This window comes from Vulpes vulpes, chromosome 10, assembly GCF_048418805.1.
Source record: "Vulpes vulpes isolate BD-2025 chromosome 10, VulVul3, whole genome shotgun sequence".
Classification (NCBI taxonomy): domain Eukaryota; kingdom Metazoa; phylum Chordata; class Mammalia; order Carnivora; family Canidae; genus Vulpes; species Vulpes vulpes.
In genome coordinates this window covers 17249317-17261117 of record NC_132789.1, presented here as the reverse complement: position 1 = coordinate 17261117, position 11801 = coordinate 17249317, and the positions used below count along the sequence as shown (strand labels likewise).

At 52.0% G+C, this 11801-nt stretch overlaps 1 protein-coding gene across 1 annotated transcript in view; it reads left to right on the top strand.

The window, feature by feature from the left end:
• The window catches only part of LOC140594280 (small G protein signaling modulator 1-like), a 49631-nt gene that overhangs the window by 12557 nt on the left and 25273 nt on the right, over window positions 1–11801 (top strand). The window contains exons 3-4 of the mRNA XM_072725189.1: window positions 8982–9057; window positions 9640–9699. Of these exons, the coding sequence (XP_072581290.1) occupies window positions 8982–9057; window positions 9640–9699 (136 nt within the window). The remainder of the gene's footprint in view (window positions 1–8981; window positions 9058–9639; window positions 9700–11801) is intronic.

Genomic DNA, 11801 nt, shown 5'->3' with positions numbered 1-11801 from the left:
GGGCAGAGGTGGACCTGGCTGGTGTTGCAGGGCCAGGACTTCAGGAGCAGGGAGTTGGCCACCTGGGACTCCGAAGCTGGAGATGATTCAGATCCCAGCCTCTTCACGAACCAGATGGTCTCCATCCCTCCTAGCTCAGCTGCCTCATTGGGAAAATAGAGTAGTAGCAATGGCACCCACATGGCATGCTTGTTATGAATCTTTGGGGCTCATGGATGTGAAGCACCCACGTAGCTTGTGGGATGCACCAGTACGTATTGAATGAATAAATGGACCTACTGTGTGCCAGGCTCAGTGCAGGGCAGATGGTCGTGGGTTCGAGTCCACACTCTGCCACTCAAAAGCCATGTGCACGGGCAGCCCCGGTGGCGCAGCGGTTTAGCGCCGCCTGCAGCCCAGGGCATGATCCTGGAGACCCGGGATCGAGTCCCACATCAGGCTCTCTGTGTGGTGCCTGCTTCTCCCTCTGCCTGTGTCTCTGCCTCACTCTCTCTCTCTCTCTGTCTCTATGAATAAATAAAATAAAATCTTTAAAAAATAAAATAAAAAAATAAACTTAAAAAAAAAAAGCCATGTGCAAAAAAAAAAAAACAAAACAAACAAACAAAAAAAGCCATGTGCTCTTGGGCAAGTATTTGACCTCACCAAGACTCAGTTTCCTCATCTGTAAAAATATGCACCCACACCCATCTCACCTAATTACCCTGAGGATTCAATAAAATAATGCCCCAAGCATGGTGCCAGGCTCAGCGAACACCTCATAAATAAGTGTGTAAAGCACTTACTGTGCGGCTACCACTGTGTTAAATGCTTTTGATGTATTATCTTATGCCTGTGAGGCAAATACAGATACCCATTTTACTGATGGGAAAGATTTGCCCAAGATTCTGTGCAAGAGCTGGGGTTTGAATTCTGGAAGTTTGACTCTAGAGCCCAGTGCTCATAGCTGACCATTGGAGCTTGGAAGGGGAGGAGGAGGAGGTCCCATCAACTTTGCCTAGGGGGTGGGGGGTGGGGGTGGCTCGGGAAGGAGGGCAGAGGACACCTTAGTGAGTCCCAGAAGATGCAGTGGTTTTGCCAGAGCTGGAGATGGAGGTCGGAGTGGGTGAGGATATCAGGTGCAGGGGACTGCACAAAGCACAAAGCAAAGGCAGGGGTGGGAATCCTACAGAAGGAATGGCACAAGTGACCGAGCTGGGCGGGGGAAGGGGCGGGGAGGGGACAGGATGTGGCAGGAAAGGAAGGTAGGGCCCCATGGTAGAAGCAGTCACAGCTCGCAGCCCTGTTCCAGGCCTTCCCAACTCACCTCCTGTGCGCCCCCTCCCCCATAAGAAATTAAAAAATAAAAAGCCGCCAGCTATTTCCATGTCGTGCCTTTCCCTGCCACATTGTCCTTCCATCTGTTCCTTCCTTTGAGCTCTAGGGTGGCTGGGGGGGGGCGGGGGCAATTGCAGGGGCAGCATTTTCCTCCTCTGGTTTAGAGTTGGAGAAACCAGAGAGTTCAGTTCTGTTTGTACCTTAGATCTTGAGCATCACCTCCTCCAGGAAGCCCTCCCTGACCGCTAGACCTACCTCATCAGCTCAAGTTCCTTTGTTATTCTCCAAGAACTAAATTCTTTTGCTGCAGGGAACTGGCCTACTTTTTTGTTGTCATGTACCCATTTGTTGTACTTGGTTAGTATCTGTCTCTGTAGACTGCCATGTCCACAAGGGCAGGGATTCTATCTGCTCGTCATCTTGTACCAAACTCCTAGGAGGTGCTCCATAAATGTTAAGTGAATGAGGGACAGCTGTGGTTCTTGTGAAGGGAAGTGCTGGGAAGGCAGGTGTTGGCAGAACATGGAAGAGGTACATTTATCCCTGCTTGGGTATGGAGAGTCCAGGAAGGCTCCCAGAAGGAGGTGACACCTGGGCTGAAGCCTGAGTTGCACTTAGCTAGCTGCAGCATGTCGGGAGGGACCCTTGGCAGAAGGCATATGTGGGCAAAGGCACACCCACGGCTGGGTCTGAGGGCCCGCGGTCCGAGGCGGGGCTGGACATGCTGGCCTGCTAGGGCATGTGCATCTCGCCCTCAGCATCCAGGAGGCCCACCCGGGAGGCAGAGCTGACCTCTGCTCATTCCCCTCTCCTCCTCACTTTGCCCAGATGCTGCGAGCTATTTTTAAAAGTCACCCTGAAGGCGGTCCAGACACCCTAAATGAACCGGCCTTTCCACTGTGAGTTTCTCGCGGCCGGGAGAGGCAGGGGGCCTCCATCTCATTAGCTCCTGCTGGCTCAGCATTACTCACCCAGCTGCACTGCCAGGCGCCAACCACCCAGGACCCCAGCTGGGGTGAGCTGTGCTCTGAGCCAGCACCGAGGCAGCAGGACTTGGAGGAGCAGGTGGCAGCTCGGCTGGTTTTTATTTTGGCCTAATGTGAGCCACAGGCACAGTGCTGGGTGCTTTATGCCAGGGGTCCCTGTGGCCAAATCCAGCCTGTGTGTGCACTGCCCTTAAGCCAAGAATGGTTTTTACATCCTAAAAAGGGGTGTGAAAACGAGAGAGGATGGGACATAGACGGTATGTGGCCTGAAAATAGGTTTGACAGATTTAGCAAATAAAAATTCAGATCGCCTGCTGAAATTTGAATTTCAGAAAAACCAGAGAATCTTTTAGTATAAGCCTGCACAGTATCTGGTACATACTTAGACTAAAAGAAATTCCATATGTATTTGAAGTTTAGATTTCACTGGGCAGCCTGTGTTTTTATCTGGCGGTCCTGCTGTAAAACCTGAAGTGTTTGCTCTCTGACCCTTCACAGAAAACGTTTGCCCACCCTGGCCTTGAACACAGAGCAAATGAGATCAGGTGCCAGAGGGCCTTAAAGACACTGGAACCAAACCTGATGAGCATGAGCTGCTGGCGTGTGTTACTAATATAATCAGAGTGATCGATCACCCAACATAGATTGAGCACCTCCTGTTTGCCCAGCGCTGTCCTAGAGATGGACAGTACACACATAAGCGTGCAGGTGTATAGTGAAAGTCAGGCCGTGATAAATTCTAAGCAAAAGTATACAGCAGCAGAAGGGGGTAGAGAGTGACATGCATGAAGCTTTTACACTGTGTGGTTCTGAGCTCCTGCTCCCATTCTGAGCGCTGTGCATGCTTTTTTCATGAAATCTGCACATAGCAGCCCTGACAGGTGGTATATCATCTCCATTTCACAGATAAGGAAACTGAGGCCTGAGGTCATCCAGCCAATGGCAGAATTGGAATTTGACCTGAGCCTGGTGACTCCTGATCTCCTATTCTTACTGGCTTTACTAAGGTGCCTCCCTTTATAGGATGCCAGCTGTATTATGCTGGGTCCTGTTAGAGGCCCTCTGCTGATACTTTCCATAATCCTTATGGGAGCCTTGCACGCTGGGCTGTATTATTCCGATCCAGGCATAAAAGCGGTGAGCACGGCACTGTGTGGAGAGGCAGCCGGGAGTAGTGAGTTGATCTGGAACCTAGCAGGGTTCCAGGTGGGCCACGTGAGGCTATCTGGGTATCAGTGGGCAGGTGGCAGGAATGGGGTGGGGAGAAGGCACGGCAGGCCGGGGAGCCCCCACGAGTCCCGTCTTCCTGCTTTTCGGATTGGCCTCGGTTTCCCTGCCTGCCTTCCTCCTGAGATTGATTACTTCTCCTGTGTGCTATTGAAATATTTGCAGGTGGAGGGTGGGAGGGCGGGGCTGGTTCCTGAATTTGCAGGGTGGGGCTGACAGGGGTTGATGGTCTGAGATCCCACGAGCAGGGGTGGGGCCAGGCCACTGCCCCAGAGGCCAGTGAGGTCCTAAATAGCCCCTGGATGGGAAGCTGGGGTAAGTGCATCGAGCTGAAGGGCCCCATAGCTCACACTCATGAATATCTACTGTGGGCCGGCCCTGAACTAGGCAGTCCCTATCCTCTAAGACTGGCTCCTGTTTGTAGAATTCCTACCATGTGCCAGGCACTGTCTCCACAGGGCTCTTGCAAGGCTCCCGTTACCCAATGAGGCAGGGACACTATGATCATCCACCCTATTTGACAAGTGAGGAAGCTTGTCCAGCATCATGAGTGGTCAAGGATTCGATGTCAGGTCAGTGACTCCACATTCTGGCTCCTAGCCTCTCCACTGCCTCCTAACATCCTGTCGTTAGAGCTAACAAGCTGGTTCTGAAGGAAGTGAGCTCCCCATCACTGGGGGAATGCAAGCAGATGTTGGAGGACTCCTTAGAATGGGTGCTAGACAGGGATGAAAGCTTCCTGACCACTGTGACCTTTGAGGTCTCCCTGCCCTGAAGAGGCCCCCACAGGACATGGGTGGCAGAGTCCGGTCCGGGTGACTCAGGACTCCTGACTTGCAGTTAGTGCTTCTTTGGTCTCCATGTTGGGTGAGACCTAGGAATCCCTTTCTCATAGGTTTCTCAGCACTTTGGGATTTTAGAGGGCCTGACCCCTTTCTGGGCAGGGCTGGAGGCATTGCTGACTGTGAGACCTAAGTTCAAGAGGTCCTGACCATGCCCTTTCCTGGTTTTGTAACCTTAGGGCAAATTGCATAAACTCTTGTGAACCTCAGTTTATGCAGCTTTAAAATGGGGATGATGATGTTCCTGTGAGGATTAAACAAGGTATTCTGTACAGAGACCCCGGCACATAGTAGGTGCTCAGTAAACATACTCTCTCACTCTAAGCTGGGCAATAACAAAAGCATTTTGTTCAAAATGGCCTCCAACTTCTGCTATGAGACAAAGTATTTGTTAGAATAAAGGCCCTGGGTCTGATCGTGCCTCCTCTGCATGACCTGGGGTGGTTATCGAACAGCTCCCTGCCTCAGTTTCCCCATCTGGGAAAAGGGAATAATTCAGTAATCCACTTCATTTGGGTTGTCACGCTATATACAGTTCCAGGAACACAGTGAGTGCTCAAAAAATAAAAAATGGCAGCAAGCTTTAGCATCATGAAACTTCTACTATGTCCTAGCCAGGCCTGCCCTTTTGCAAACAGCAGCCCATTTAACCGTCGCCCTGGACACGAGGGGTTGAGCCGGGATGCAGATGGAGGTCTGTGGGCCTCGAGTCCCAGCTACCACAGCCACTGCCTCTGTGCTGCCTGAATCACACATGATCCCAGGGCTGAAGATTAGAGAAATCACAGAGGCTGGGGAGGGGCCGGGAGGCCACCTGCCACTGCCACCATGCCCAGACCACCCCAGGTCCCTCACATCTGTCAGCTTTCACAGCCGACTGAGTCCAAGCTCATGCCTGGCGCCTGAGAAGGGAAAGGTGGTTGAACTGAATTTCAGAGGCCTTCTGTGGCCCTCTCCCTCACCCCCCCAGGTCTGGCCAGTTCCCTGGGGATGGGGCCCGCCCTCGAGGGTGTGGGTCACAGCCTCTTCCTGCAGCCCTTGCTCTCTCCTGGGAGGCTCTCAGCGTCCTTCCCAGGGAGACTTCTGCCCCACCCCGCTGCCTTTTTAATTTCCTCTTCTGGCCTCAGGCTGGCAGCCTGTTACTAACTTCTGGAGACGGGTTCTAGCCCACAGCTGGGAGCCAGCAGAAGTGGGGGGCACCTCACTTGTCAGGGCCCCTCCCCAGGCTGAGCACTACCCACTACCCACGGGTGCTGCATTTGCACCTCCACCACCCACCCCACCCCAGATCCATCCCCAGGACAAGAGTCCTGGAGCCAGCCTTCCCTGGGGATTGCCCTTCCTGAGTTTCAGAGTCCACAGCGATAAACGGACAACCTTCTCCACTCTGCAGAGTTTGGACTTGAGACAGCGCGTGTGTCCAGTCTGGGTAACGATAGGAAACAGAGGATTCCCCCAAAGGGAGTACAGTAAGGTGAATTTAATAAAGGCACTACTGACCAAGGCAGGGTGGGGTGCGCCAAGGATGCAGCACCCTGTGGTGGTAATAGTGAGGAAGCCGCAACTGTTACCTCCCCTGGTCTGACATGGGGCCCAGGAGAGGTGGCCAGAAGGGGCTGGCTGTGTGGGGAAGGTCCCAGACAGGAGCCGTGACTGCTGAATCTCTTCCTAAGGATTTTGGGACAGCTTCCTGTTTTCTATCCTCTCGCACCTCCTGCTGCCATCTGAGCTTGCGTGCGATTTCCTTGGAGAGCTTGATAAACATCCTGGAGTTGCTGATTCCATGGGTCGGAGGCCAAGCATTTGTGTCTCTACCAGGTCCCACCTGGTGCTGGTGCTGCTGGCCCTGCTGGGCAATGTCACATTTGCCCTGTGCCTGTCTTAGCTTGTCCTACCTTTTGGCTCATTGGAGTGAAAGGTCGTCCTGGGCAGGACTGTTTGACTCCATCCCTGCTGCTCTGTGCCCTCAGTGCGAGGGCCTCCTGCCGAACTGCATTCATGAGCATTTGAACTGTTTACGACGACGTCTCCCTGTTGACTGTTGCTCACATGTGTGCATGCTTTGGCTTGGCGGTACCTGAGTGGAGGCCATTGTGGAGATGGAGGTCAGCATGCAGGCTTATTTGGGTATGCCTTTGGGATTGACACCCGGGGAGCAGAGTGAAGCAAGCAGGAGAGGGCCAAAGGAGAAGATGGGCCACGGGGCTTTCATGGAAGCGCCACGGCGAGTTCCCAGGGAGCTTTGTGGCCCTTCAAAGCTGTCCCAAGCTGGGGCGAGGATGCCAAATCTTCAGGGCCCGCCTGCTCCAGTCTCTGGGTGAGGGCCACCCTGGGAAGCAGTGAGACCTTGGGGCAGGCTCTCCCTGTGGCTGAAGTAGTCCCCTGTCCTCTAAGGGACTGGCAACCCCTCTAAGGGTTCTCCAGCACCCCCCTAAGCAGCCTCCAGTCCTGAAGGGTTCTGTGGGGCACACTGTGATACCTACCATGTGATCAGCTCTTGTCCAAGGGGCCAAGGAGGGGCCAGTAGCCTTCCCTGGACTCCGTGCCCCAACCTGGAAAGCCCTTTTGCTCTCCTCAAGCACACAGGAACCCCCCCCTCCCAAGAACTCTGCCCATGGTTTTTGCCAACAGCGGACTTCTGAATCTTAGTTTTGCTGGGCCAGGCCATCATGTAGCAGAGAGAGGCCGAAGCCCCCAGACTCCACCCCGGCTTGAGCTGAGCTGGGAAATAAGAGCACCAGTGTTGCTATGAACCACAGACAGTGGTTAGGGGGTCCTCCCGGCCTTCTGGAGAGAGGGAGAGTAAGAGGAAGGGGTTGTTTCCTCTGTTGTGTCACGGAGGGCGGTGACCCCAGTAAGTGCATCTGACCCCTGTTTCTGGAGTGGAGTGGAGTGGGCAGAGGCTCCCCTTGGAGTCAGATTGCCCAGCGTAGAAACCTCAGCAGGATGACCTTGGATGTTCTGACCTTGGCTAGGTAGTAACCGATACCTCTGCATTTCATAATTTTCTTGTGAATGAAGTGGGTGGTAGGGGCCACCTGGGAACCATGCTGTGGGGATTATGTGGGGCTGGCCGCGTGCCTCTGCTCAGACTGGCGTAGCAGAACACCACAGATAGAGTGGCCTAAACAGACCTTTATTTCTTGCAGTTTGCCAGCTGAGAAGTCCGAGGTCAAGGTGCTAGCAGATTCAGCTCCTGGTCAGGGTTCTCTTCCTGGCTTGCAGGCAACCACCGTCTCACTTTGCTCTGATTTCTTCCTCTTCTTTTAAGGACACTAGGCCCATCCTGAGGCCCTTGCCTTCAGGACTTTGTGTAACCCTGATTACCCCCCCCCCCCCCCCCCCCGAGGCCCCACCTCCAAATACCATCACACCAGGAGGGGGAGAATAGGGCTTCAGCATGTGACTCCATAATACCATGTGTGCTTACCACAGTGCTGTGCAAGTGTGTGTAAGCTAGAGCAGCATTATTATTTTCAGAGACAAGCCATTGGCTGAAGCTTCTAGAGTAGCATCAAGAGCCTGGGTTTCTGCTCCTGCCTCCTGTACACTGTGTGACCTTGGGCTGGCTGCTTAGGCTCTCTGATCTTCATTCTCATAAAAATAGGCCCACCCCGCACAGGGCTGAGGAGAGGGTACAGTGAGTTAATACAGGTAAGCCTAGAACTCATTCACTCGTTCACTCATTCCTCCTCTGGCAGAGAAGTGCTCCGCTGGGGGGATGAGGACGTGGAGCATGATGGTGAGGATGCTGACGGTGGGTGTGTCTGTCTGCCCCGGCTGCCATGACAAGCTACCACACCCGGGGGGACCTGAATGCCAGATATTTACGTTCTCACACTTCTGGAGGCTGGAAGTCCAGTATCATGGTGTTGGCAGAATTGACTCCTTCCGACGTCTGTGAGGGAAAGCTCTGTTCTGGGTGTTCTCGTACATGGCCCTCTTCTCCCAGGATGGCGGACTCTTCCCTCTGTAGTGCTCTGTGCTCAGACTTCCTTTTATAAGGACACCAGTCGTACCAGGTGAGCGCCCACCCTAATGACCTCATTTTAACATAATTAGCTCTTGAAGACCTTGTCGACAAATAGATGACATCCTAAGGTACTCGGGGTTAAGGTTTCAGCGTATGAGTGGGGGGCAGGGATACAGTTCAGCCCCTAACATCAGGGAGGCCACAGTTTGCAGGCTCTGAGGCAGATGAGGCCCTGCCCTCAGAGCATTTATATCCCAGAGGAGGGAGACGGTACGCAAAGAAACAGGACAGGAATAGTGTAAGTACCCTGAAGGAACTGTAACGAGGAATGGATGGAGTCACGGGGAGGGCTGTCTCAGATAATGGGGTCAAGGAGGGAGATGACATTTCGTGTGACATCTGAAAAGTGCAGAGCAAGCACCCGAAAAAATGCTTCAGGAGAATGTGAAGTGTGGAGCTCTTCTAGGCCACAGGCCTCAGACTTAACAGAAGACGGGGTGAGGAGGGTATGAAAGGAAAGCAGTTATCAAAACACTGTGGACGGCCTGAGAAGCCCAGGAGGAGCGACACAGCCCTTTGGGGTGACCACACCCGGGTCGCATTTGGGTCTCCCGTCCAGCTGCCTCTGCCTTCCAGGTGAAGCAGATCATGGAGGAGGCCGTCACACGGAAGTTTGTCCACGAGGACAGCAGCCACATCATCTCCTTCTGTGGTGAGCCCGTGGCCTGTGGCCTTGAAAGTGGCTTCTTTCTCTGTGGGCTGACCTGGGGGAGTGGCATCTTTGTGCAAGCAAGGGTTCTTAACTGCTTTTTTGCTTTGTAACTCCAACGTTATTTTCAGATTTCCAAGGGGCCCCATTAGGGAATTTGGAAATACAACAATGTCTCCAGAAGACATTAAGAATGGCCCCCGTGCAACCTACGAAGGGTTAATCACTGTTGATGCCGGAGGGCCTGCTTTCCCCTCTCAGTTCACAGCCACCAACCCACACCCCTAGTGATGTGGGTCTCGCATCTGAGGAATGGCTCCATCTGAGGAATGGCTCCGTGCCCCTTCCCCCGCCCTGCCTATGGCTGTTGCTAAATAATGGGAGGGGATGGATGGGCTTTAAAAATTCAGGGAGTGAGGAACCATCACACCATCCTGAGGGATCATGTCCAGCTGGCTCAGCACCGGAGGCAGGCCCAGGGCTCAGAGCATGACTCAGACGTCTCTCCTTGAATCAGCTTTGCTTGCAAGGCTCCAGAAATAACCATGCTGCCAGGTTGTTACTATACTTCCACCTCGGTTACAGGCTACAGACGCAGGTTTTGCGTGTCCCCGGAGTCAGGATTCTGTTTCTACGTATCAGTGTGTACGTATAAGTGGGGGAGTTTCTTTCTCCCTAAAAACCTTTATTATTTCATGACTGGCATGTGTTGGGGTGAAGGACGTGCTGTAATCCCCCTCTCGTGGCCTTGGTCTCATAGAGAGGCCCGAGCGAGGAGACCTGACTGGGCCCTCGGCTTCATCCAGATGGCTGGGCGTACCACCTGTGGGAACACACGTCATGACCTGGGAGCCTGCTGACGTCAGTTTGGGCCCTTTGCAGCCAGGCCGACCTGGGTTCACATCCCTTCTCTGCCACTTGTGTGTTGGGTGACCTTGGCAAAATTTTATGTTTTTTGAAGTGAGATCTGTTTAAGCTACATATATATGTATATTTATATACTTGCATATTTATGTATATATAGAGGAGTCTGTATGCACATAATTACATGAACATGTATGTATATGAAAGGACACATACACACAAATGTAAATATGGGAATGTATTTACCTATATTTTTTTCTCCCGGACATCTTTATTTGCAAAGAAAATAATCGGCATGCCCATTTCAAAATGTGCTACGATACCTACCCATTAAAGACTTAGAGGAATAGAAAGTGATAAAAATCACAATAATCCTCTAACTCCAGCCACAGTTTGGGATGAGGGAAGAAATGTGATGGCACTGAGTAAGGCCTACAGGGTCTCCCTGAGGGGTCTCTGATCCACCGTTCCTTAGGATTCATTGTCAGAAAGAGTCAACCAAGCTGCCAATACCTGGATAGTTACTTAACTTCTTGAAGTATAAATGGATGAAAAGTGTTGTGTGTGTAAGCAAAAATGAAGGTGTTTAATAGATGCTTATCCAGACTATTTTAAGCCCATAAGCAAATTAGGCAATAAGTGGACATTCATTCAAAGCCAAGCAATTACTGGGGCACCTGGCTGGCACAGTTGGTAGAGCCCACAACTCTTGATCTCAGGGTTATGAGCTCAAGCTCCATGGTGGATGTGGAGCCTATTTTAAAAAATTAATTAAAAAAATAAAAGCCAAGTAATTGCTAACAACAACAACAACAACCCAAGACAAGAAATTAAACCAGAACTTCTCAGTATTTGTCCTTGCACACAACATGACCTTGGCCGGGCTCTTAACCCTTGGACTGTTGGCGTTCTCCTTCTTTGGAGTGACGGCGACTAGCACACTCACTTCGTGGGCTTTTTCCACCAGGATTGAGTAAGCTAAAACTACACACTGGTCTCACTGTGTGAGATAGAAGGTAGGAAAACACTAATAGAGGCCTGCTGAAAGTACCAGAAATAAGATTGGGGTCATCAGAGTGGCCTCCACAGGGACTGTCTCCCAGCAGGGAACACTAAGTCCCAGAAATGGAAAGTGATTTGCTTGAGGTCACACAGCAAGTTAGAGGTAGAGCCCAGACTACCACCCAGGGCAGACATAGACACGGGAAATGATGAGTGAAGCCTCTCTTCAAATCCTTCATGGAGACACAGGTGTTGTGAGCACACCATGGGCTCAGGTCTGGTTTTTTTTTTTTAAAGATTTATTTTTATTTGTTTATGATAGACATAGAGAGAGAGAGAGAGGCAGAGACACAGGCAGAGGGAGAAGCAGGCTCTATGCCGGGAGCCCGATGCGGGACTTGACCTCAGGACTCCAGGATCGTGCCCTGGGCCAAAGGCAGGCGCGAAACCACTGAGCCACCCAGGGATCCCCCTCAGGCCCAGTTTTGAATCCCAACTTGGTCACTTTTTTCCAGGTGGCCCTGGGCAATTCGGTTTGCTTCTTAGAGCCTCAGTTTTCACATCTGAAAAATGGGGATGGTTGTCCTTTCTTCCTTGGCTGTGGCAGAGGGAGAATGAGATCTGTAATGCTAGCTGTTACTGGAATCACAGTAGTGACGTTTATGTCACTTTTATCTTGAGCCCAGACAAAGCTCAACAGTCCTGTGGTCTGGTCCCTCCTCTCTCCCTGGCAGGAGCAATAGCTAATGTTCCTAAAGCGCTTACTGTGTACTGGGCTCTGTGTGAAGTGCTTTCCATGCATTTTTTCCACCTCATTCTAACAGCAACCTTTTAAGATGCACGTTCATGCTCTCCCCACTTCTCAGATGAAGAAACTGAGA